This window comes from Dasypus novemcinctus, chromosome 3 (assembly GCF_030445035.2).
Source record: "Dasypus novemcinctus isolate mDasNov1 chromosome 3, mDasNov1.1.hap2, whole genome shotgun sequence".
NCBI lineage: Eukaryota > Metazoa > Chordata > Mammalia > Cingulata > Dasypodidae > Dasypus > Dasypus novemcinctus.
In genome coordinates, this window is record NC_080675.1 from 27,330,569 (window position 1) to 27,357,415 (window position 26,847).

Genomic DNA, 26,847 nt, shown 5'->3' on the forward strand with positions numbered 1-26,847 from the left:
TCCACTTCCCCCAAGATAGGCTTTTTATCAATAAAAGCTTTTTGGGTTTTTGTTTGTGTTATTCTGGATTCAAAGACAACCGTTAAAATAGGTTTGATTTTTCTGATGGCTCTGTATGCTTTGGAGATGAACATATTGAAAAATCATATAATCTTATGAAAATGTGAGGTAGTAATAATATAGTATTAGGTAGAAGGCTATTTCAGGGAACTTATAGAATAGGACATTATATCAGACCGGGTTTTCAGTTTCTCCTTATGAAATGATTGGTGTAATACATTATTCATGACTCAGTTATTTCAAAAATTACTAGAAAAAAGTTTTCAGTAGTTATTAAATAAGGGATGGTCTGGGTAATGGTATTTCACTCATCAAATATTTATGGAGCAACCTGAATGTGTGGAAGATATGCAGGTGGTTATTGCACCATGAATGCCATATAAAAACTATGTCAGTTTACCAGTAGAGGGAGATCTATTATCTTATAAAATATGAATTATATTTTATATTCCTAAATAATATTTCTCAGAAGTAACTGATTATTGTGTTCCTTAAATTTAGATTACCTTTCATTTGCCTAGGGAGACAAGATTTATTTTAAATTAGACAGTTGGATACACAACTTAAAGATGGATGAATCTGGTGGACTCTAGCTGGATTCTGGGGGAAAAAGTGGGAATTTCAAGGTCAAGATGTAGAAATTACTTAGACCGATCAAATGGCAACATGAAGCATATCTTCTTAAAAAGCTATACTTAGAGTTCAGAGTAAATAGTAATTATATCATTAATCTACTTTAGTATTCCAGGTTTCATTGACTTCCTTGGCATTAGCATCTTCAAAGCAGTTATAGTTCCCTAATCTTACCCAGACGTGAACATTTCTAAATATTTACCTGTTTGACTGAATATGTGAAAGCTTGATACCTTAAAGAAGATTGAACAAGGAGAAAAAATACACTTACCTGAATGTGTTTATAGTGAGACACATGGTAATATTTAAAGCACAGGACCAAAAAACAGTATATAAGACAGTGGTGTAATTCTTTTGGGGAAAGGCTAGGGGAGAAGTATCCAGAAGCAATAAATCTAAAGTTTTGCAACTTAAGATAATAAGGGATTTTTCTTAATAATAAAATTATTAATACATTACACCTAGAATATAATACCAGTATTGTCATTTTTTACCTTTCTGATATGGAATCTTGAAGAATTTCCAGTTATATTCCCAAATTCTGTCTTTTAATACAAGGTTTCTAAAAAGGCCGTTTGGTTATAGTATGTATTTTAAAATTAAAGAGTCCAAAATGAAGGTATTTACACTTTTGCCTGGGTAAAAAGAGTGGAAGTAATGGAGTAGTTAATTCCCATGTTGTACAGCATTATTGTTAGTGGGTAAGATTTCCTTAAAGCACATTCTCCAGGGAACAAAATCCAATTATATTGTTCTAATGGATTAATTGAAGTAAATTAGATCATTTAGGCTTGGCAGTCTTTATTATTATTTTATAAAATAATATTTATATTATTATTATTATTTTATAAAATAGGATTTAGTTTTATTGTTGTAACTTTTCATTTTAGTATATACTAAAATGATAAACTTTGAATACTTTTGCTAGAGATAAACTGAGGTGCTATTATGCATATATGTGGTTTTGATTCTTCTGTTTTTTGTTTTCAGAGTGCTGCTGCTACAGCTGCTACCTTGGCACTCCCTGCAGGTGTGACTCCTGTTCAACAGATACTAACAAATTCAGGTAATTAGGAATAATAGGACCATTATTTATATAAGTCAGAAAATTGCACCAGCTAGCCTTTATGTTTTGTCTTCATTGAAAGACAGAAAATCTTAATAATTTTTCTTTTACCATTCCCTTTAGGTTATTAAAGTAATATTATTTAAGGCCAAAAAAAACCCACCTTAAACTGTAATCATCATTGAGGATGCAGGCAGATAAGAATTTCACCTGAGCTTTTGGTTCCTGAATTAGAACAGTATTTTGAATGAAGTGTGACTATATAGAAATGCTTATTTATTAAGTTTATGTTTTCATTTCTTTAAAGCTTTAAAACTGAAGAGCCCCTGAAACATCTGTTCTTACTTAACTGTTCTCATGACTCCTTTATATATTAACAAAGATAATTTTTGCTTTTAAGGAAATCTTATAATCTGTTGTTAAAAAATCTTACTGGAAACAGTTAAATAAGGATGATAAAGAGGTAAAATAAAAGATATTAGACTCTGTATTTGAACATGGAAGGAAGTCAGGGAATGTAAGGATTATGGTTTGCTGATAATGGATGATAACCCTTTAGTAAAATTGTTAAGACTTCCTTCTTGATAATTTCTAGTCCTTCTGGTGATTTGATGTGGTCATTGCTAACATGGTAACTTGGAATACATACTTTTACTTTAGGCCAACTTCTTCAGGTGGTCAGAGCAGCCAATGGTGCCCAGTATATCTTTCAACCTCAGCAGTCAGTGGTTCTACAACAGCAGGTTATACCACAAATGCAGCCTGGTGGAGTACAAGCTCCTGTAATACAACAGGTAAAAGAATATCAAGATTACCATGGGGTTTTTGTTTCTTCCTTTTGTATGAATTCCCTGGGTGGTTTCCCCTCCCCTTTTCCACAGCTTTAGCTAATTATATACATTCTTAGATTCTTCTCTAGAGCTATAAATTCTTGCATTCTGGATTCCTCCTGTATACCTCATAGTTTAACCATATTTAAAACTAACTTGTTTTTGTCCTTCTGTATCCTTCACCATCCGCCTTTCTCCACTCAGCCTTCTAAGACATTCATTCAGCAAGGATTTACTGAATGACTTTTTATCAGGAATGAACAAAGCACACATATCCTAGTTTCATGATGCATATGGATTTTTTTTTGACTGGCATTATTTGTACTTTTGACATATGCTGTCCCTTAGTGTGTTTGAAAAACTAGATTTTTCTTTTCTCAATCTCTTTTGTCATTGCCTTATTCATGCTCTTATAAATTCTCACTTAAAATACTGCATTATCTTTATAGATTTTCTTGTCTCCACAGTCTGGCACTTTTCCTAATCTACTACTCTAATTAGTTGTAGGGTCCTCTTTCTAAGAAACCTAAAATTTTTTAATGTCTTCCCATTGCCTTTTGGAAAAATTTTAATATCTCCCCATGGTTTATAAGATCTTATATTAAGTTCTCATTTCTTTGAACTCTCAAAGTTTATCTTTTGCAATGTGCCCATTTATCTACTTGAGCTATTGTTGAGTTCAAAATTAACAAGTACCTGCACCTACTTATGTGCCAGGCATTATACTTCAATACTTTGAGGACAAAGATGAAATAGGAATGGTTATTTTCTTGAGGAACTTAGGTGTACTTTAAAAAAAGAGACAAATATATAAATATGTTGTCAATAAAAATATACGACAGTAGAAGTACTATCAGAAGAAAAGAGCATGAATTCTGCCTACTTGAAGATTTCTAAAGTTATGTGCTGGGAAACAGATTTGGCCTAGTGGTTAGGATGTCCATCTACCACATGGGAGGTCCGCGGTTCAAACCCCTGGCCTCCTTGACTCATGTGCAGCTGGCCCATGCGTAGTGCTGATGCACGCAAGGAGTGCCCTGCCACGCACTCAGGGGTGTCCCCGCGTAGGGGAGCCCCACGTGCAAGGAGTGCGCCCAGTAAGGAGAGCCGCCCAGTGGGAAAGAAAGTGCAGCCTGCCCAGGAATGGGGCCGCACACACGGAGAGCTGACACAACAAGATGACGCAACCAAAAGAAACACAGATTCCCGTGCCGCTGACAACAACAGAAGCGGACAAAGAAAATGCAGCAAATAGACACACAGAACAGACAAGTGGGGCAGAGGGGAGAAGGGGAGAGATATAAATAAATCTTTAAAAATAAAATAAAGTTATGTGCTGCTTTTACTTCTCGGTTTCACCTGATGTTATTCTTTTTAGAATGCTACCTTTGGCCTTGTTTCTAGCAACCCTCTCTACTCCTCCCAAACAAAAAAGCAAACTAAACAAAAATGTCTGACTGATCTCTTGAAAGCACAAACCTCAAGTATTACCTGCTTAGGAAGGCTTCTCTGACTATGGCTTGTCTCCTAAGCTGAATTTGGTACTCTTCTCCTGTGTTTTTATTATATCTCATGTCTTTTCAAGTTGTACTTGTTTTATATCTATTACATCCTTAATCAGTAAGCTTTTTAAGGAAAATATTATGTCTAAATATTTTTGTATTTCTTAAACCTAATGGCACGTAATAGGCATTCAGAGCTTCTTATTTATTAATAATTAGAATGGTAAACGATTAATTACATTTCCTGTAATATTTGTTAATACATTAATGTGCGATAGTGTGGATAGAATTCTTTTTGAATTGTGGTTTACTTTGTAATTCTAGGGTGCAGAAACTGAAAGGAACTTTAGAAATCATTTGATCTTGTGGTTTTCAACTGCAGTTGCATGATAGATTCATCTGGGGAGCATTAATTACAATGAGTATGTTCTCACAAGTTAAATCAGAATATAAACTTCCAGTTAGTTTTAATTTGCATCCAGGATTGATCTACGCTAATGATGAAGTGACTAAAGCCCAGAAGGCAAGCCAGACTTGCTTCTATGATCTATATCTGTAATCTTAGACCTACAGATCCAGGTCTTCAAATCTCCAGCCCAGCATTCTTCATTTGGAGGCAGTCTGGCATAATTGTAATAGCATGGGCTCTGGAGCCAACAAGCTTTGGTTCACATTTTGTCTCTTAGTGACCATGAAAGTTTTGCAAGTTACTAAATCTCTCCAAAGCTCAAGCAAATAGACTAATAACTTGTGTAACTCTTGACTTGCTATCTGCACATTTGTAGCAACTACTCAGTAAATGTTAGCAATTATCTTTAGGAAATCTTTTTCCTTCAGAAATTTAAATGTAAAGTTAGTGGGCCAGTTATTATTTTGGTAATTTTGAATATGTATGAGAAGTGGCCATTCCTGGTGAGTCTTTAGCAGTTGGGCCTATTTCTGTTTACCAAGCAGTGAAACTGAACTACTCAATCCCCTCTTTCCTAATTTGTGGTTTTGTTTTGTTTTTGCCTTAGGTACTAGCTCCTCTTCCTGGAGGGATTTCACCACAAGCAGGTGTCATCATCCAGCCTCAGCAAATCTTATTTACAGGAAATAAGACTCAAGTTATACCTACAACAGTGGCGGCACCTACACCAGCACAAGCACAGATAACTGCAACTGGCCAACAGCAGCCACAGGCCCAGCCTGCTCAGTCACAAGCTCCTTTGGTATTACAAGTTGATGGAACTGGGGATACATCATCTGAAGATGATGAAGATGAAGAAGAAGATTATGATGATGAGGAGGAGGAAGACAAAGAGAAAGATGGAGCTGAAGATGGGCAGGTGGAGGAAGTAAGTTTCTAGTAAAAGACTTGAAATGAGAATCTACTCAGTCATTTCCTATTTTACTTGGTGCCATACTGATAAATCATATCCTATTCTTTCAAAGACTGTTGAGAAGCTGTTTATAATTTTTAAAGATAAAGTAATTATTAGATTGTTCTGGCTATATATATTTTCATAAACCATTAATTATAGTTTCTTCATGTACCTGATAATAAAGAAATGAATGTATTCCAATTTAAATTGTATTTATAAAGGTGGTAGAGACAATGCAAGAAATTTTAATTCTTTGCTTATGCCTTCGCGATGTGCCTTAATGATAAGACGTCGGTTGAATAGATGAATGTGGGTAATCTTTTGCTTCAATAATTAGGTATGGCAACATTTAGGAAGAGAGGAGACTCCAGATAAAAAGCTAAATGTGACACATTTATCTATATTTCATACCAGTTCCTTAGATAACTTTACTATTCCTTGTTTCTGTCTTTAGGTTATATTTCTAGAAATATATACATATGTCTTTGTTTCCCTCATTGTTCCCAACTTTATTTGTCCTACCACAAATTTCATTGTTAATTTCCTTTTTCAGTCTAAGATACATTTTTTTATCTTAGTAATTATCTAAGTAATCTTAAAAAAAAAAGTGAGTTGATAAAAATGATTAAAAAACATTTCAAGATATAAACACCCTGAATGTCTATCACCTAGTTAAAAAAGAATTACCATTACTTGTTTTTTTTTTTTTGTGGTTTTAAGCCTGGGGATTGAACCACTGAGCCATGTCAGCTGCCCTGAGTTGTTGTTTGTTGTTTGCTTGTTTTGTTGTTGTTGTTGTTGTTCTGTTTTTAGGAGGCACTGGGAACAGAACCGAGGACCTCCCATGTGGGAAGCAGTTGTGCAGTAGGTGCAGATGCTTGAGCCACATCTGCTCCCCTATCATTACTTTTTTTTTTTTTAACCCCGCACCCCCCTCATGGCCTTTTTTGTGTGCTGACTGCTCTCTGTGTCCATTTGCTGAGCGTTCTTCTGTTTTTTTTGTGAGTTTTTTTTTTTGCTTGTCTCCTTTTTTTTCTTGTGTCACCCTGCTGAATTGGCTCTCCATGGCATTTGTGGACTGGGTGGTGCTCTGCAGCGTGCAGGCAAACCTGCCTTCACAAAGAGGCCCCGGGATGCTAACCCAGGGCCTCCCATATGGTAGATGGGAGCCTAACTGATTGAGCCACAGCCACTTCCCCTACTATTACTTTTTAAAGTCCACTGGGTGCCTATCTCCAGTCCCCTCCCCTCCTCTTCCCTTCACTGTTAGTAATCATACTTATGAATTTTGCATTTGTCATTAACTTGCTTTGCTATGTATTTTACCATATGACAGGATGTATATGTGTATATGTATATTTAAATGTTAACAAGTTTATTATAAGAACTGACTCACATGATAATGGAGATGGGCAAATCCAAAATCTTGTAGGCCACACATGGTGAACTCTGATGGTTTCCATGAATGCCCCAGGAGAAGCTGACTGGCTGAAGTAGAAATAGAAACTCTTCTTTCTGACTGCTGAAATAATCAGTTCTTTCTTTAAGGCCTTTAGCTGATTGGATGAGACTTCTCTTATTGTTGAAGACAAACTCCTTTGCTGATTTGTTAATTGCATAGTCACAGTCAGCAGTCCAATGATTTGAATCAGTGAAATACCCTCACAGTAACAGGCAAGCCAGTGGTTCTGGGACCAAACAACTGAACACCATAACTTAAACCAAGTTGTGTCATATACTTAACCACCACAATTAAATAGCATGTTGTTTAATTTTGCATGTCCATTTATAACATGAATGGAAACGTCTGTATTATTTTTCTGCAAGTCGATTTTTTTCCCCTGAGATTCATCCAAGGTACATTAGGGCTGTAATTATTTTCACTACTGGATATACCATAATTTATTTATCCATTATTCTGATATGATAGACTTTAGAGTTTTTCTTGTTTGCTGTTACAAACAGTTATAGAATATTCTACTATGTGTTTTTTGGTGCTAACTCTGATATTCTTTGTTACATTTTCCAGTTGTTGGTAGTATGAAAAAAAAGTACTTGTAATATTTATCTTTTGAGTCAGCCATCTTCCTAAATTCTCTTAATTCTTATAATGTATCTTTAGGCTCTTTTTTGTTTTCTATATGCATAATCAAATATGAAAGGCAGTTTCTCATGTCTTGCTGGCTAAGCCCTCCAGAATAGCGTTGATTAGAAATGGTGAGAGCATTAAGTGCCCTTGACTTATACTTAATTTAAAAAGGAATCCTTTCTTTGCACCATTAAGCATAATGTTTACTGGACATTTTTTCTATGGATACCCTTTATCAGGTTAAGGAAGTTACTTTCTATTTACAGTGAACCAAGAGTTTTGCTTTGTCTTTTTTAAGTTATAAATGGACATGACTTTAAAAATATATATATATATATTTTAAGATACTTAGATTATATAATTGTTACATAAAAAATCGAGAGAATTCCCATATGCTGCACTCCCTACACCTCCACATTTTCCCCCTTTAACAATATCCTTCATTAGTGTGGTACATTGGTTACAATTGATGAACACATTTTGGATGATTGCCACTAGGCATGGATTATAGTTTACATTGTAGGTTACACTCTCTCTGGCACATTTTTGTAGGTTACCACAAGATATATCATAATAGCCTGTATCTGATGTTGCAATGTACATTGACTTTCATGAAACACTTTACAATTATTCGGTAATCGTGATTTCTTATCCCTGTTATTTATGATGAATTGCATTAATTGATTTTCTGATTGTAAGCCAAAATCTTGTATTCCTGGAATCATTTGGTCATTATGTATTAATCTTTTAATGAATTGCTGAAATCACTTTGTTCAGGATTATTACATATATATATATTCATGAATGGTATTGTCTGTGATTTTTTGATCATACTCTTACTAGGTTTTGTTATCAAGGAACTTGTGGTTCCTCAAAAAGTTAAGCCTAGAATTATCATGTAACCTAGCAATCCACTCCTAGGTCTATACCCAAAAGAAATGAAAGTCAGGTGTTCAAATAAAATCTTGCCTACAAATGTTTCTAGCAGCATTTTTCATAGGAGCCAAGATGTGGACAGAACTCAAATATTTATCAACTGATTATTGGACAAATAAAATGTGTCATATCCAATTGATGGAATATTATTCAGCCATAAAAAGGAATGAAGTACTGACACATGCTACAATATGATGAATTTGGAAAACATTATGCTAAGTGAAAGTAGCCAGAAGCAAGGTCACATATTGTGTGATTTTGTCTATAGGAAATATTTAGAGTAGGCAAATACCTGGAGCCATAAAGCCAGATTAGTGGTTGCCAGGGCCTTGGGGAGGGAGAGAGGCTGGAGATAAGGAGTAACTGCTTAATTAGGTATGTGGTTTTCATTTGGGGTTATGAAAATATTCTGGAACTAGATAGGTAGTGATCATTGACCAACATTATAAATGAACTAAATGTGACTGAATTGTGCACTTTAAAATGGTTAAAATGTTCATGTTACGAGCATTTTACCTCAATTATAAAAAAAGTTTTTACGTAAGTGATAACTTCTATTAAAGGAATATATAGCACACACACGTATGTGAATAGGTATAGACCTAGGCTTAATATCTCAATTATTTTCCTTTCTACTTCCTTTTTGTCCTTTTTATCTTTCTCCATTTATTAGAAATCTGAGTTATATGTTTTATCTTCTGCCACAATTGAGATCACATTTAACGTGCAGGTAGTTGGTTGTATTGTTTTGTTTTTTAATTTCTCTCCCCTTCCCTGCCTCCACTCACCCACCCCCAGTTTTCTGCTCTCTGTGTCCATTTGCTGTGTGTTTTTCTGTGTCTGCTTGTGTCAGCAGCACCCGGAATATGTGTCTCATTTTGTTGCATCATCTTCCTGCGTAAGCTCTCCGTGTGTACAGCACCATTCCTGGGCAGGCTGCACTTCTTTTGCGCTGGGCAGCTCTCCTTATGGGATGCACTCCTTGCCTGTGGGCCTCGCCTATGCGGGGGACACCCCTGCGTGCATGACACTTCTTGTGCGTATCAGCACTACACGTGAACCAGCTCATCACATGGGTCAGGAGGCCTTGGGTTTGAACCTTGGACCTCCCATGTGATAGGTGGACACCCTATCTGTTGGGCCAAATCTGCTTCCCTAGTTGGTTGTTTTATGCTCTAGTTATTTTTTGTTTTTTTTTTTAGGAGGTACCAGGGATTGAACCTGGGACCTCATTCGTGGGTAGTAGGAAAGCAGATGCTCAACCCCTTTTAAGTACATCCACTCCCTTCTAGTTAGATTTTATCATGGCTCATAATTCTCTTTGGTACTTGAAATTTTTCCCCAGGCCACCCCCACCTTAAAAAAAAATCTGAATGCCTTTGTTTTATTATTCATGCATCCTCAGTCACCATCACAATGGTAAGATATGCTGATTTGTATTCAGAATTCTAGTCTTTAATATAAAGACAAAAGGCAGACTACTAGCCTATATTTTAATACTCCTGTATTCTCCAGTTTTCACCACTGCCTTCCATTTTTATACTATTTCTGGTTTCTGGTGCCAATTTCTTAAATAAACCATTCTATTTTCTTCCATTTTTACACTATTTCTGGTTTCTGGTGCCATTTTCTCACTAAGCTATCATATTTTCTTAGGGTCACTTGTAGAGAACTGTCTTCTTGTGCTATTCTTAAAGATGAAGGAAAAAGGTTGAACATCTTCAGATTTACAAGTTTTTTATACTTTAATCATTTTAGTTGTATTTAATTTATGCTTGGGATCTCAGTAACATTGCTTAACTCTTAATATAGCTGGTTAACAATATGGTTATGGTACATATATGCATTTGATATTTGGTTCTCAAAGAATATCAAGGTCATTGTGTATCTTTTCATAGAATATTAGTAATGCAATGGGGTAAAGTGAATAAGCTCTCATTTTTTTTTTTTGTAGGAGCCGCTCAATAGCGAAGATGATGTGAGTGATGAGGAAGGACAAGAACTCTTTGACACAGAAAATGTTGTCGTATGCCAATATGATAAGGTAAGGATTCATCATCAGATAAATTACTGACTTTATTTCTGTGGTATTTCTTCCCTAAACCATCCTTCCTGCCTTGTTCAAACATTTGATTACCTCAAAGACTTCAACTAATCTCTAGAACTCTTGTATTATTATTATTATTTAAGGTGAAGCCTAGGGTAATAGGACTGATAACTAACAAATGTTTGTACTAAAAATAACTTTAAAATTATTGAGCTTTGCTGTATTTTGGTAGTATTTAGGGATTTTTAAAAGTTTCTGAAATTAGCTCCTGACTCCTTTTTTTCTTAATTCTTAAACAGGGTATTTCTTTCCAAGTATTTTTTGTTATTATTGGTGTTGAGATTTCTGTTTATTGAAACATTCACACTGGAATTAAATTTATATTAAATCTAATTACTACATGTAAGTTATAATTTAATTCAGCAGAGATCTTTATCAAATGCTGAAAACTCTTAAAACCTTCTGTGGGTTTTTTTTTTTGCTTTTTGTTTTTGAGGTACCAGGGATTGAACCCCAGAGTGGAAGCCATCAGTGCTCAACCACTGAGCCACATTGGTGCCCCTGAGTTGTTTTTTTGTTTGTTTGTTTGTTTGCTGTTGTTTTTTTTTTTGTTTTCAGAAGGCACAGAATCCGATCCCAGGATCTCCCCATGTGGGAAGCAGGTGCTCAACTGCTTGAGCTATATCTGCCCACCCCCGTTGTTATTTTTTTCTTTTTTTAAAAATTTTTATTTTTTTAAAGATCTTAGATTACATAAAAGTTACATAGAAACTATAGGGGATTCCCACATGCCCCACTCCCTACCCATTGGGTTTTTGTAGTGAATATTTTTTGACTGCCTAATGTGCCATTCACTGGAAGTTATGAACATGGAAAATTCCTGCCCTGCATTAATTTTTTTTTAATTGATGAAGAAAATCTTAAAGTCCTGTTGCTTTTATAGAAATGAATGTGATAAGTAGCTGTACTTATTGCAAAAAAGCACTACTACTGGTTGAGTGTACTGAATATGTTATACCAGGCATGTTATATGAAATGTTATTTCTTATACATGTAGACCCAAGAGTATTGAGGTCTTCAGGAGATACCAGTAAACCTTGTTAGGCAGTCTTAAGGGAACCTTTTGCAATCAAATTAGCTAGAACATGATTTTGTAAGATGTCAGATTTATCAGGCAAGAGAGAGCCTTTACATTGCCTGACTAAAGAATATGCAACTAAATATTTTCCTGTTATAGGAAGAGAGGAAAATGGTTTTGTTCTCTTTTGGCACAAACTGTATATTAATATTTTAAAGGTCAAAATTGGTTTTATTACTATGTTTTAAAGGAATTGAAAATAGCTTTAATAATGTGGATGGTAAACATATTTAAAGACTGGAGATATCTGATTTTAACTATCAGCTGACTTGATAGCAGGGGTGGGCTGGCAGCTTGATGTTTAGCCATCAGTAAACATTTGTATTCTGTGATTGGTTAAAATGGGGCTGAATATAATTTGAGTCGACTTTAATTTTATGAGTTCAGTTTTTAAGCCTTAAACTTTAGAATTTCACGTCAATTATAGAAGAGATCTTAGAAGTAATAATGGTATTTATATTGGGGGTCAAATCAGAATCTAATTTGTACTTTGTGCTTTTATTCAATTGAAAATATTTACCTTTTTTTTTTTGTCTTTATTTTTTTAATATTACATTCGAAAAATATGAGGTCCCCATATACTCCCACCCCCCTCACCCTACTCCTCCCCCCGTAACAACAATCTCCTCCATCATCATGAGACATTCATTGCATTTGGTGAATACATCTCTGAGCCCCCTGCACCTCATGGTCAGTGGTCCACATCATAGCCCACACTCTCCCACGTTCCACCCAGTGGGCCATGGGAGGACATACAATGTCCAATAACTGTCCCTGCAGCATCACCCAGGACAACTCAAGTCCTGAAAACACCTCCACATCTCATCTCTTCCTCCCATTCCCAACCCCCAGCAGCCACCATGGCCACTTTCTCCACACCAATGCCACATTTTCTTTGATTACTAATCACAATAGTTCATGAATAGAATATCAGTAAGTCCACTCTAATCCATACTCTATTCCTCCATCCTGTGGACCTTGGAATGGTTGTGTCCACTCCACATTTATATCAAGAGGGGGCTTAGATTCCACATGGATGCTGAATGTAATCCTGCTTTCAATTGTAGGCACTCACCATTTATTATTAAATATAACTTCAATGCTGCGGATATTGACTATTATTTAACCCATGAAACTTTCTGCATTTATTTTCTTGCAAGTTGCCTTGCAGTGGAATCTAATCAGTTTCTTTACTGATCAGTGGAATTCCTATTTCCTGGCTCTTCATTGCTTTCATTTATATCTTTGTATAATCCTACTTTCTCCTAGGTTGTAGTCACTCAGTTCATGCTAGAAATAAATTTGTATATACATTTTTAGGGTGTAATTATTGCTTTCTCTCCTTGTGGTCAGAGAAAAAGAGGAGACCGAGGTCTTCTCATTCCAGAAATATTTATTGAGTGTCCATGATCTTCAGGACACTATTCTTGGAGTTTCGAGATGTATCCGTGAACAAAACAAAACAATCCCTGCCATTGGAAAGCTTATTCTAGTGCGGGGGGCAGAGGAGGAGGCAGATGTTAAAACCCTAATAAATTATTTAATTTGTATATTAGAAGCTGATAATTGGTACGGAAAAATACAGAGCATGGAAAGGGACCACATTGCAGTTTTAAATAGGGTAGTCATATATCTTGAGTAGAAGACATTTGAGCAAAGACTTTAGGAGAGTTAGCTCTGCCATTATTTGGGGGCATACGAGCAGCAAGGAGGCCAGTGTGGCTGGATTGAAATGAGGGAGGAAGAGAGTGCAGTAGTAGATTAAGTCGGAGAGTAAGAGGGAATAGCTGTTGTGAGGCTTTGTAAGGCTCTTGTTCTGAGTGAGATGGGAAGTTAATTACTGAATGATTTTGAAGAGACAGTGGCATGATATACATTTTACTTTGCCTTCTTTGTAGAGAACAAAGTATGAGGAGGACACAGGGTGAGAAGCAAGGAGACAAGGGGGAGATATTGTAGTGATCCAGGTGAGAGATAATGGTGACTCAGACTGGGGCATATTATTGGAGTTAGTGAAAAGTTGTTGGATCTTTTATACATTTTGAAAGAAAAGTCATCTGGATATCTTGACTCTCTTGGATGTGTGGTAGAAAAGAAAACAGAATGAAGAATGGCTCCAACGTTTTTTCATGAGACTGAGGAATGATAATACTATTAACTCAGAAAAGGAAAGGTATAGGGGAACAGGTTTGGGAGAGGCAAGATCAGTTCAATTTTGGACATGTTAAGTATGGTATATTTATATACATTCAAGTCTAATGACTTCCATGGATGTACATAGTTTTGAAATCTGTAAGTAACTGAATGTTAGCATTCCTTCAGCAGTATTTGTTAAATGCTTGCCATGCATAAGGTTACATAATTAGGAGATCACTGTGGAACTTTATTTTGGTAAATCCGTTCGTAATTGTATATACCTACAAATTAATGTCATAGGGATTTTAGCATTGGGAAAGAGTAATGTTTTCAGATCATCCTAAATACAATTAAATTGGAATAGAGATAAAATAGAGATGAGAAATGCTAATATTAATAATACTCTTACTGTGAGGTGGCTGCATTATTAAAAGGGTCATCAATACAGACGTTGTTATGCTGACAATTACATACAGGGAAAAAGAAAAGAATGGTTGTAAATGTGACTCCAATATTGAGGAAAGGTAGTGGGTGTCTTGGTGGTCAGTAGATAAGAGAAACAAAGAAAGACATACCAGGAGTTATTGCAAAAAAAAAAAGGCAAAATAGTGATCTTTAAAGTACTTAGAGCGACAAAATATTGCTAATTACAGATAAATTCGTTTTTTTAAGAGTGAATGAGATACAGTCTTCTGATTGTATCTAATTTTTTTCTTTTTGTTTCTTTAGATACACAGAAGTAAAAATAAATGGAAATTTCACCTCAAGGATGGCATCATGAATCTTAATGGAAGAGATTATATATTTTCCAAAGCCATTGGAGATGCAGAATGGTGAAGAGTTGCTTCTTTTCTTTTATAAGTAAAACAAAACAAACTAAAAAAAAAAATTAAAGTGGACAGTTTGAAACTTGGGACATACACCAACCAAAACTTAACTTCTGCATGTCAAAAAAGTGCAGTAGAAGCAAAGCTACTGGAACAAAGATAGACCTTGACAACATAGACACTACTTCTAACTGGCAAGCCATGGAACTGTAGCACCTGGGGCTGTTGAGGGGGGAGGGCTGGGGTTTTGTGTAGGAAAACCATAATCGTCAATTTTAAATACAGGTACCTGCCACCGATAATTAGCATGTAAAGCTTTGTCTATATTCCTTCCTCCAACTTGGGTTAAATCAGAAGATATTTGTTGGAATGAACTGAAGAAACTTCCCTTTTGATAGATTGAACTGAAACTGCTTATTGTGTGTGGTTATATTTGGTAAAAGTTGCGTGTGTGCTTTTTACAAAAGGGTAAGAATCATGGTGTTGAATTTTAAATCACTTGTATAAGGAAACAATTTAAAATCTCATAATACGTCTTAAATATTTTTACTTGCTATTCTTCCTCAGTAACATATACCTCTTCCTTCCCTGCTTCATGAAACATCTAAGAGTAAAAGGTGATCACATTTAGTTTGGAGGCAAAACTTGATCCAGAAATGAATATTTCTTTTAATTAGGGTTTCATACATAGTAAATGTAATTTAAAGACTTGGGTCTTATCTGACTTGAGTGGAATTAAAATGACAAGTTTAATGTTCTTACTGTATTTGTTTCTTTTAGTCTCATACCTTAAAAAGAAATCCCAGTTGGCTCCTCAGGAATACGGTTTATTTCACAAAGGTAGCATCTAGCTGAAATTGTATACAAATAAGTAGATACAGATTTTTTCTTGTTGGGCTGAAGTGTGCTTATATATGTGGTTAGTCTTTAAGCTAAACGTACATTCAGATAGCATTCTGAAACATTGATTGAAGCATAGGGCAGGCAGTGAGGACCTGAATTTTTATTAAACAATTTTAGTAATTATAAAAGTTTCTTGTGTTTGCTAGTAAAGAATTGAAAAGCCTATTCTAATTGGACAAGTTTTTTAAAAAGCAACTTTGTAATTTGTGGGGAAAATTTTGAGGGTGGAGGGAAGTAGGCCACTAAGTACAAATTTACCTCTATTTCATTTGGTGGCCCTTTTAGGTCATTGATAATATAGACATGGGCTCCAGTTTGCACATTGGAAAGAAAGCATAGAAACTTGTATATTAAAAATAATAAATTTAATATGTACTTAAGAATTGCATAACTATTGTTTAAGGGGCTCCAAAGAACAATATGGCAATGTTGTGTTCGTAGTGTGAACTAGCTGCCTAGGGGAACTATAGGAACACTTGTCTTGACCATTGTGTTCTTATAACTAACTCAGCTTTTCATGGTTTATCTTGAAAAAGTCACACGTATTTAAGTTACTTGTCTATGGATTTTTTTTGTCTTCCATTTTTTGTCTGCATTTTTTGTTTTTGCCTTTGTGTGTTTCTAGAAGTAACACACTTAAAAAGTACATTGCAAAGAAGAAAACTGTGAGCTTTTATATAGTGTTTTTTTCTTTTTTAAACACAAATCTTTAAACTTCTCAAAAAGCCTAATGAATTTTTTTGCCTATTTCCCTTCCCACTTACCAGCTTGGTTCTTTTAACTTATGTTCTCAGCTTTGTTGTAAATGGTGATTTCTAGCATGCTAGTAGTTAAATTTTATTTAGATGCCATGACTGAGAGTACGGTTTTTATTTTGACTGCGTTTGTTTAATGTTTTTGTTTTTTGCCGGGGAGGGGTGTGTGTGTGTGTGTGTTTGTTTGTTTACCCCACTACTCCCAAAGCACACACAGTTTTTTTATTACTGAAACTGGGAGAAGGAGGAGAAGGAAGGTGGTGAAATCACAAAAGTCCTGTTAGTCAGTTGCCCTTCAGTAAAATTGCTGGTAGGTTTATATTTACCCAATAAAGAAGTCAACGACCTGAACTACCTATAAAGTTTAGCAGTGCTGCAGTGTTGGTTAAGTGAAACCTTTTGGCTATTGAGTAGTTCTTACGCTACTGAGAATTGGATTACTGTATGATACTCAGATCTTGTCTTGGGCCCTCTTATGTAGACAAATATTTGTATTCATGGTAGCATTGAATACTGGCCTGTTTTTATAACTTTATTTTCAAACATGAACAACCACTGCTTTCAGAATGATTCACTAGGGTTATTTTAAAGCAGGAAATAACCATTTATATTTGCACCTGTGTATTGCATATTAATTATATGGCATGCTTGGCAATTACTTTTACCTGTGAAAATTCTGAAAGCTGGTCCAAACAAACTGCGTACTAAATTGTGATCTTATATATTACTGCATTGTGTTCCTTTTTAATCAGATAGCACGTTTTAGTTTTATTATAGTGGCTTGCAATAAGAATGTCACTTGCTTTTATTGTACTTGAATTCTTAATCATGTTTTAAACATTGTATTTAGCAAATCATTTCATTAGGTTCCATAAATGTCATTCCTTTGAAAAGCAAAGGATTCCCACTTTCACAGTTTTAAAATGAAAGTAACATGTTTATCCAAAGGAGGAAAATAGCTCTAATTTATATTATGGAAATGACTAAAGGTTTCAGAAGAGATTTGCACAGATGGTGATGGCACCTTTTACTTTATAAAGAAAAGCAAATTAACATTAATCAACTGTGCTAAGAAAAATTTACCCAAAATTCCTAGCTAAAATGTAGAAATGTGTGCCTTTCAATATATATACTCTAGCTTGTTGGTCATTGGGATAACCAGATCACTTGAATGCCTGAGAGCACATTTAATTTCTGTGAGTGCCACATACAGCTTAAAAACAACTCTTTAATGTGCAATTAGTTTCTAGAATAAAATGTCTGTTATATGAGGGGAATCTTTATATTGGGCTTTTATATTTTTTTAAATGTTCACCTTTCTTTCTGTTAAATGCTACCCTAATATCATACTTACATGTTGCCTCTTTTAAAATCAATGCCACCTCGATGTTATTCTTCTAGGAATATATCAAGATTTGAGCAGTGTGTATAGTGATTAAAATGTGTTCTTGAGCATATTTCTGAAAGGTTCTGGTTTTAGAAAGCAAGAACATAACAATACAGCTTTTGTACAATGATTTTCTTTTGCTATAGTGAAAATCAAAGATTTTGCTTTTTTTTTTTTTAAACTGGCTTTTATTGGGGAATAAAAAGGGTTGTCTCCCTCTAAGAGTAACTTAATTATTTCAGAGCAATAATGTCACCATTCTTTTCATAGGGGAAATAAACCTTATATAGGAAAATAGACAAAATTTCCTCTTGGGAGTTTCCTTTATAACTTAGCATTTTCTTCCACTTGAGAAAATTCCTATCCTTTCAGATTATTTCATCTTAAACTTTTTGAGCTTTTGTGCAATGTAATATTTTATTGATCTGTCTTTGTACAGTTTCATTTTATTTCATGTGTGTGTTTCACCTACCTGTCTGAATCAGCCATTTCAGATTTTAAATTCATTGGTTAAAAATGATTGTTTTATATATTTCCTCATGGATTTATGTTAAATAAGCTTTGCATTTTAATCCACTATTATGCTATGGAAATTATTCTGTATTCTTCCTTTTGTAAGCCTGCCTTACTTAGTCTGTCTTTTGTCATTTTCTATGGTTTAAAGAAGAACACACCAAACTTAATATTTTCATTTCAAATTATTTCTTCTCTTTTAAGGGAAGAACTAGATTGAATTAGTAACTAGTTTTGCAGTCAATATTCCTTAAATCAGTCCAGTATGTGTCAGGGCTACAATTATGGGGGAGGGGCTAATCCTTTTGCTGTTCCGGAGCTACTATTGTCAACTGCTGTTGTACATACTGTTATGTGTAAGGGCGTAAATATATTTATTATGTTTGTAAAATTCATTCTGTACAATTGCAGATCAAGGTTGCTGTTCTGCGATATACAGAATATTTTGTTTTAAAGACCATCCTTGGAATACAATTAGAGAACTTAGTATTTTGATGTACTAAGACTATTTTAAGTTTAATATTTTACCTTTGCAAAAACTTTAATTAAAGATGTTATTTAAAAAAAGTAATGTTGCTTGCTTTGCTTACTAGAGTGTATGACATTGTTAAATAAATGAGTGAAATTATATGGTTTAGAAAGGAAAATGATTTATATTGTTAATGAGAATAAATTCCATTATTAAGGGTATGATTAAATTCTTTACATTTGATATAAGTAAGGTGAGATGTTAGTCTGAATTCTTAAACTCTTTAAAATGCCTAATAGTTTTTAAAAAGAATAGTTGTATTTTCCTGAGCACACAATAATTTAAATTGGGCTAAATTCATGCCAACAAAGTGTAATTTAAAATGAATATAATTAGCATATCATATCAAATAAGTATTTCTACTACAAAGAATAGATTCCTTAGGATAAAATTGAGAACATTTTTGTTTTCTTATTTCACTATTTAGCTAAATCTTCCCTTGCTTTAGTTCAGAGTTTGTAAATAATTGCATATTAGGAGAATTGGATTATTGAGTTTTATGTTATATATTGAATATATTTTGTGTTATTTTTGAAGGTAAAAGATATTTTAATTTTATAGTTAATTTAAATGAATCATGAAAAAGCTTGCCTTTTTGTAATTTTTTTATTCCTATTATATACTAATTTAGGAAATATGCAAATTTTAACTATTAATCCAATCATAATAAAGATTTTGTTCATTGTCAGCAAATCTTGTATTTTTGCAGTTGAATTCATGTTCCTACATTGAAGATGATAACTTTTTGTAGCTTCAGTATCCTATAAAGTGAACATAGGGATTGAGAGTTATATGAGGTAACATACGTAAAGCTCTTGGACTAATGCTTGGTACATGGTAACCACTCAGGTGTCTTAATTATTTGCATAGTATAAAATGACTAGTGGATTTGAAAAATTTTTAAATGGTCAAAAATAGTAAAAGAGGATGTGATCCAATTAAGGAGAGGCAGAGGAAGGTTTGGTTACAATCAAACTGTTGGGTTAGTGAAGCAATGTATCTGGCTGTAGTAGAAGGTGCCTGAGGGATAACAATGAATAGTGGGTGTAGAGAGGGATAATGAAACAATGGAAAGGCTTTAAAACTTTTTTCTAATGTAAACATTTCCTGAATTATAGATCTAAAATAGACTGGGTTTTCCCAAAGCTGAGACTATAATAGAACGCTAATATTTTTAAAATAAATAATTTCCCCAAATATTAGTTGATTCTGTCCTGTTCCTTAGGAAGAAAAACATCCTTGAGAGGTGGTAAGCATGGAAGTTAGGAAAACTTCACTAGTTTTGACCAGAGCCCATCTTCTAAGTGACTGTTGGCTGCCTGATTTCCTGGAGGCTGATGGCCTTTATGCCAACCCTCCAGTCAAGGAGAAAGATGTGGTTATATATATATAACCAAAAGAATAAAAACACAGATGAAAATAAGCTATGACATATGAAAACCAAAGAAAAAAATGGTGAAAGCAAAATAATGCATTTACAGTAATATTGAATGTGAATGTATTAAACTCCCCAATCAAAAGATACAGGTTGTCAGAATGGATAAAAAAACATGAGCCATTCATATGTTGCTTACAAGAGACTCACCTTAGACCCAGGGATACAAACTGGCTGAAAGTGGAAGGCTGGAAAAAGATACTCCATGCAAATAGTAATAAAAGAACAGGGGTAGCTATACTAATCAGACAAAACAGACTTTGAGTGCAAAAAAGTTAAAAGAGATACAGAAGGCTATTATATACTAACAAAAGGGACAATCCACCAGGATGATGAAACAATCATAAAGATCTATGCACCTAACCAGGGTGCCCCAAAATTTATGATGCAAACTCTGGAAAAACTGGAGGGAGAAAAAGACATCTCTACAATTATAGCTGGAGACTAAAACAACTAGACAGAAGTTCAACAAGGAAACAACTTGAACAATATGTTAAATGAGTTAGACCTTACAGATGTATACAGAACATTGCACCCCAAATCAATGGGTTATACATTCTTCTCAAGTGCTCATGGACCTTTCTCCAGGATAGACCACATGGTGGGTATAAAAAGGATTGAAATTAAACAAAGCACTTTTTCAGATCATAATGGAATGATCTGAGATAGGAAAGGGGAAAATTCACAAGTGTGTGGAGGTTAAACAACACTTTTTTTTTTAAAGATTTATTTATTTATTTAATTCCCCCCCTCCCGTGGTTGTCTGTTCTCTGTGTCTATTTGCTGTGTCTTGTTTCTTTGTCCGCTTCTGTTGTCGTCAGCGGCACGGGAAGTGTGGGCGGCGCCATTCCTGGGCAGGCTGCTCTCTCTTTTCACGCTGGGCGGCTTTCCTCACGGGTGCACTCCTTGCACGTGGGGCTCCCCCACGCGGGGGACACCCTTGCGTGGCACGGCACTCCTTGCGCGCATCAGCGCCGCGCATGGCCAGCTCCACACACATTTCTAAACAATTAGTGGGTCAAAGAAGAAATTTTAAGAGAAACTAGCAAATATCTCGAAACGAATGAAAATGAGAACACAACTTATCAAAACTTATGGGAATCCGTGAAGGCAGTTCAGAGAGGGAAATGTGCCCTAAATGCCAAATTTAAAGAGAAGAGAGCTAAAATCAAAGATCTAACAAATCTGGAAGAACTAGAAAAAGTACAGCAAACCAATTTCTAAGCAAGCAGAAGGAAAGAAAGAAAGATTAGAGCAGAAATAAATGAAATTGAGAACAAAAATCAAAAACAATATAGAAAATAACAAAATCAAATGTTGGTTCTTTGAGACGTTCAATAAAATTGACATACTTTAACATGTCTTAAGAATCGAAAGATTGAAAGAGGACCCCTGTCTCACTCCCTATACAAAAATCAACTCAAAATGGATCAGAGACCTAAATATAAAAAAATACTTTCTCAGTATGAATATCTATTAAGTCCCTGTGTCCTTTTGTGAAATGGCACTTAGTTTATATCCTACATTCTAGGGTGTGTGTGTGTGATATATACTTAATATAAAGTCCATGTCCATAAAATCCTTTTTTTGATACATTCCATATGTTCTGAAGCCTCCCCTAGAGTCCCAACTCCCACAGCCAAGGTACCTTGGGAGAGGGGTTCTTGTTCTCAAATAGGAAGGGTATTTAATGACAGAAAGAGACGGGCACTGAAAGATTTCCTACGTGGCGCTTCTCTTAGTGGGGCAGAGTTTGGAATACAGGCTTCAATGAGGGGAAGATGGCTAAGAATGACTATTTCTTGAGTGCCAAATACTTTTGTCTGCTCATTTAATTATCACAATAGCCTTGAATGTGGTTATTTTTTATCTTCATTTTACAGATGGGTTGACTGAGTTTTATGGAGGTCAAGTATTTGCTTAAGATGACATAGTAAGACAAGTGGATCTGGCCCAACGGATAGGGTGTCCACCTACCACATGGGAGGTCCACGGTTCAAACCCCGGGCCTCCTTGACCCGTGTGGAGCTGGCCCATGCGCAGTGCTGATGTGCGCAAGAGTGCCCTGCCACGCAGGGGTGTCCCCGCGTAGGGGAGCCCCACGCGCAAGGAGTGTATCCTGTAAGGAGAGCCGCCCAAGGCAAAAAAAATGCAGCCTGCCCAGGAATGACACTGCACACACAGAGAGCTGACACAACAAGATGATGCAACAAAAAGAGACACAGGTTCTGGGTGCCGCTGATAAGAATACAGCGGACACAAAAGAACACAAAGCAAATAGACACAGAAAGAAAGCAGACAGCTGGGGGGAGGGGGGGAGGGTGGCGGGGCAGGGAAGGGGAGAGAAATAAATAAAAAATAAATCTTAAAAAAAACGATGGCATAGTAAGACATAGTAACGCATGGGAGGGTTGTCCAGTCAAGATGCCTCTTCCCCAGTTTAGCCAGGATGAGGTAGGTCTCTCCATCTCCCCAGGTTGCAGGAAACAAATGGTTTCCAGTTACGCTAAACCTACTAACAAGAGGCTGTGGTCCTTGCCACAGCCTAGTCTCCTGTTTCTATTCAGAGGAGGCGTTCTCTTTCCTCATCAGGAAGGCAAATAAAAACTCTGCCTGGGTCATGATCATGAAGTCACCCTAGAGAGTTGTCCTGCACTGACTTGGAGACCAGCCAAGTGCTCACTTAGGGATTTTCCTTCCTTTAATAGTGTTCAGGTTAAATGAATTGAAGGAGAAATGTGTATTTTTAGAAAAAGATCAATACTTTTGTTTGCCCAAGGAGCATTGTCTACATTCAGCTTGCATCACTTCTTTCCTGGTGGGTCTAAAAGTGACAGAAATTTATTCCTAGAAGAGCTTCCTAATGTGACCAAAGTGTTCCCTGCTTTGGAGGTGTCATAGCAGGGTGAACAGGACTATAGGAACCCAGAGGCTTGTTGTCCTATGGTCATAGAAAAGTTCCATTTTCATGTTTTAACTTAAGTACATGACCATGGTAGCCCTCATAGTCGGGACTGCCTTTGGGTAAAGCTGACACATTCTGCCCCACCTTGGCATACTCTGCCAAGTAGTGGCATGCCAAGGCTGGGTGATAGGAGCATGCTGCCCTGGGAGCAGGCAATAAGCAGGGGGAATTGTTGCCAGAGAATTTAGACATAACAATAAAACAGACTAAATCATTACCACCATGTGCCTGCAATTTTAAACAATATCCATGGCGAAGCATTCCCACAGGAACTATTTTTCGGTTTCAGTTTTAATTGAGCTAATTGCAGGTCATATTGCAGCAGTAGATGTTGAGTTTTAATAATAATAAATTTGTTAGCTTCAGATCAGCACATTTATATTAATATCTTCTAATAAGCTCTGTTAGACATTAATGGGGACCCCAACATGCAGGGTTCAGTTACATATTTATTTCAAGACTTAGTTTCTGTGGTTTGGAATTGATTGCATTCACCTCAGGCTTAGCTCATGCCTCCAGTGGTAGTATTATATATATATCTGTGATTAAACAGTAGATAAAAAAGAAACAGTACAATGATCATCAGGAAGAAGAGCAGGGCATGAGTTATTAAAATTTGTAATTCTATCTGACAACTTGGAGTTTTTATTTGTGCTTACATATGAAAAAGTAAACAGTGTGAATTGTGAAGTGCAATTGTTTTCTTTGGTAAGAGCAAATTTTGGTCCATACATGAAATACATAATATATTCATTTTGTTTCATGAATATTACTGAAAGTAATTGTTTCATATAAGGGAGGGAGGAGTGTTAAAAAATTAAGTGCTCAGCAGTCAAATATACTAGAAACTGGGCATCAGAAGCATACCCTATATTTGGGAAAAGCTGCTAATTTAATTTTTTTTTTTTAAGATTTGTTTTTATTTATTTCTCTCCCCTCCCCTCCAGTTGTCTGCTCTCTATGTCCATTCTCTGCGTGTTCTTCTGTGACCGCTTCTATTCTTTATCAGCGGCACTGGAATCTGTGTTTCTTTTTGATGCGTCATCTTGTTGTGTCAGCTCTCCGTGTGTGCGGTGCCATTCTTGGACAGGCTGCACTTTCTTTCGTGCTGGTTGGTTCTCATTACGGGGCGCACTCCTTGCGCATGGGGCATCCCTACGCGGGGGACACCCCTGCATGGCGTAGCACTCCTTGCGTGCATTAGCACTGTGCGTGGGCCAGCTCCACACGGGTCAAGGAGGCCTGGGGTTTGAACCACGGACCTCCCATGTGGTAGACAGACGCTCTATCCATTGGGCCAAATCCGCTTCCCTTAATTTTTTTTTTTTGCCTCTAGGTTTTGGCAATTGAATAAAAATGATTTCAGTATATGTGAGGAAGCTTTGTTTCTGATGAACTCTATTTTTTTTAAACAAATCAATTTTATTGATACATATTAATAAAGCATACAATTCATCCAAAGTGTACAATCAATGGTATTTGGTATAATCTATAGTTGTGCGTTTGTCACTTCAATCATTACTAGAGCATTCTCACTATTTTAATAATAGTAATAAACAAAAAAAATAGACAAATAAACAAAGAAAATTCCTCACCACTCAATCTCTCTGTTTCCCCTGCTGTACATAGCTGCTATTTCTGGCTACTCTTGTACAATTATTTATTTGTTTATTAGGCAGTTTTATTGAGATATCATTTGAGTATCTCACATACCATTTGAGTTATCCAAAGTATACAATCAATGGCTTTTAGTATAATCACAATGTTGTATATTCATCATCTCAAAAATTTTAGAACAATTTCATTACTCCAAAAAGAAAGACTCCATGCCCCTTAGCATTCCTTCCCCAACCCTACATAACCACTAATTTAATTTCATCTTTATAAATTGATTTATATTTACATTTTATTTAAATGGAGTTATACAATATGTTGTACTCTGGTCTCCACTTAGTATAATGGTTTTTTGGGGGGTCTGGTATTAATATTTTGTAGTATTAACCTATATTTGTTCAACTTAAAAAAAATGGTCTTATATATGCAATTTTACCTGTATTCATATTTCACATAATATATTTAGTTCATAATAGGGCAATCACACAGTTTTTGTTCTTTTGTTTTGGGCTTGCTTTACTCAACATAATGTCCTCCAGGTTCATCCATGTTGTCATATGTTTCACGACTTCATTTCTTCTTACTGCTGTATAATATTTCATGGTGTGCACACACCCCAATATGTTTATCCATTCATCGGTTGATGGACACTTGGGTTATTTCCAATTTTTGGCTATTGTGAATAATGCTGCTATGAACATTGGTGTGCAGATGTCCATTTGTGTCACTGCTCTCAATTCTTCTAGGTATATACCTAAATGGTATTGCTGGGTCCCATGGCAAGTCTACATTCAACTTCCTTAAGAACTGCCAAACAGTTCTCCAGAGTGGTTGAAAAATATGGAATGCTTCATGTATATCTGTGTCGTCTATGGGCCAAGCTAATCTTCTCTGTATCATTCCAATTTTAGCTTTTGTGCTGCCAAAGTGAGCATTTGGATAAACTCTTGATTGTAGTACTGAACTTAAGAGAACAGATAGGGAGAAATGAGATGCTGTTCTCAAGGTGGGAGGTTTAAAGGAAAGAAATAGGTCCCTGAAGATTATAAATGTATTTGTCTTAGTTTGCCAAGCTGCTGAAACAAATACCACAAAATGTTTGGCTTCCCAACAAGAATTTATTGGCTCACAGTTTTGGAGGCTAGACGTCCAAAATCAAGGCATTGGTAAGACCATGCTTTCTCCCTGAAATCTTTAGCATTCTGGTGCTGGGTTGCTGCAATTCTTGGGGTTCCTTGGCTTTCATCTCTTCTTCTCATCACACGGCAATGTCTTTGATCTCCTCCTGTGTGGTTTTCTGTGTCCCAATTCCTTCTACTTATAAATGACTCCAGTGATGTGGATTAAGGTCAGCCTTCATTCAGTTTGGCCTCACCTAAATAGGATCTTAAAAGATCCTATTCACAAATGAGTCCATATATAAACTGGTAATATGTCTTCAAAGCATCCTATTTATGATTGGTTTCATTCCCAAAGGTATGAAGATTAAGATTAAGAACATGTTAATATGGCCTCTGCATGAATTCAAATTTATCTAATGCCGTATCCAAGTTTGCCTAGTTTCCAGAAAGCCAATTAAGTGATATAGGCTCTATAGGCTTTGAACATTCAGGAAGGGTACAGACTGAATGTGTATTCGAACTTACATCCAGATGGAATGTGGGCAATATGTTAATTCAAGCTTACCTGGTATGTTAACCCAAACCTACCTGGTATCCAAACAAACCCCTAAAACTCTAAGAAACCAATGAAGAAAGTCCTGCTTGCATAAAAGCACTGCTTGACCCCTGCTCCTACATCCTCTATATAAAAGGGACCTAGAAATCCTATTCAGGGCTTGGTTTTTTGGACAGAAGTCCCCTGGGCCTGGCCAACTATTAATAAATCTTCCTTCTCAGAAGAGTCATGCTTCCTGGTCCTCAATATCATGATCACCGACTTCTCTTTGCTGCTATAGCAATGTCTTTTTCTGGGATACATAATTTGATCTACCATAGTATTCAAGAAAACGGAGAGTTAAACCGAGAACCATGTGGCCCAGCCAAGTGCTAAGCATAGAAACATCAGGGACTCCCCTCTACTGTCTGATTTTTGCTGAGAATTTTGCTGCTGTTTAAA

At 35.8% G+C, this 26,847-nt stretch overlaps 1 protein-coding gene and 1 pseudogene across 2 annotated transcripts in view; one reads left to right on the forward strand and one right to left on the reverse strand.

Annotated features, from left to right (window-relative positions):
- GTF2A1 (general transcription factor IIA subunit 1) overlaps nucleotides 1-19,408 on the forward strand; it is a 33,010-nt gene extending 13,602 nt beyond the window's left edge. For both annotated transcript variants that reach the window (XM_004470898.5, XM_058292828.2), the window contains exons 5-9: nucleotides 1,684-1,759; nucleotides 2,420-2,553; nucleotides 5,108-5,428; nucleotides 10,435-10,524; nucleotides 14,531-19,408. In XM_004470898.5, the coding sequence (XP_004470955.1) occupies nucleotides 1,684-1,759; nucleotides 2,420-2,553; nucleotides 5,108-5,428; nucleotides 10,435-10,524; nucleotides 14,531-14,638 (729 nt within the window). In that variant the 3' untranslated portion in view covers nucleotides 14,639-19,408. The remainder of the gene's footprint in view (nucleotides 1-1,683; nucleotides 1,760-2,419; nucleotides 2,554-5,107; nucleotides 5,429-10,434; nucleotides 10,525-14,530) is intronic.
- Nucleotides 19,409-25,563: 6,155 nt separating this feature from the next.
- Nucleotides 25,564-25,664, reverse strand: LOC111767193 (U6 spliceosomal RNA; annotated as a pseudogene).
- Nucleotides 25,665-26,847: the final 1,183 nt, after the last annotated feature.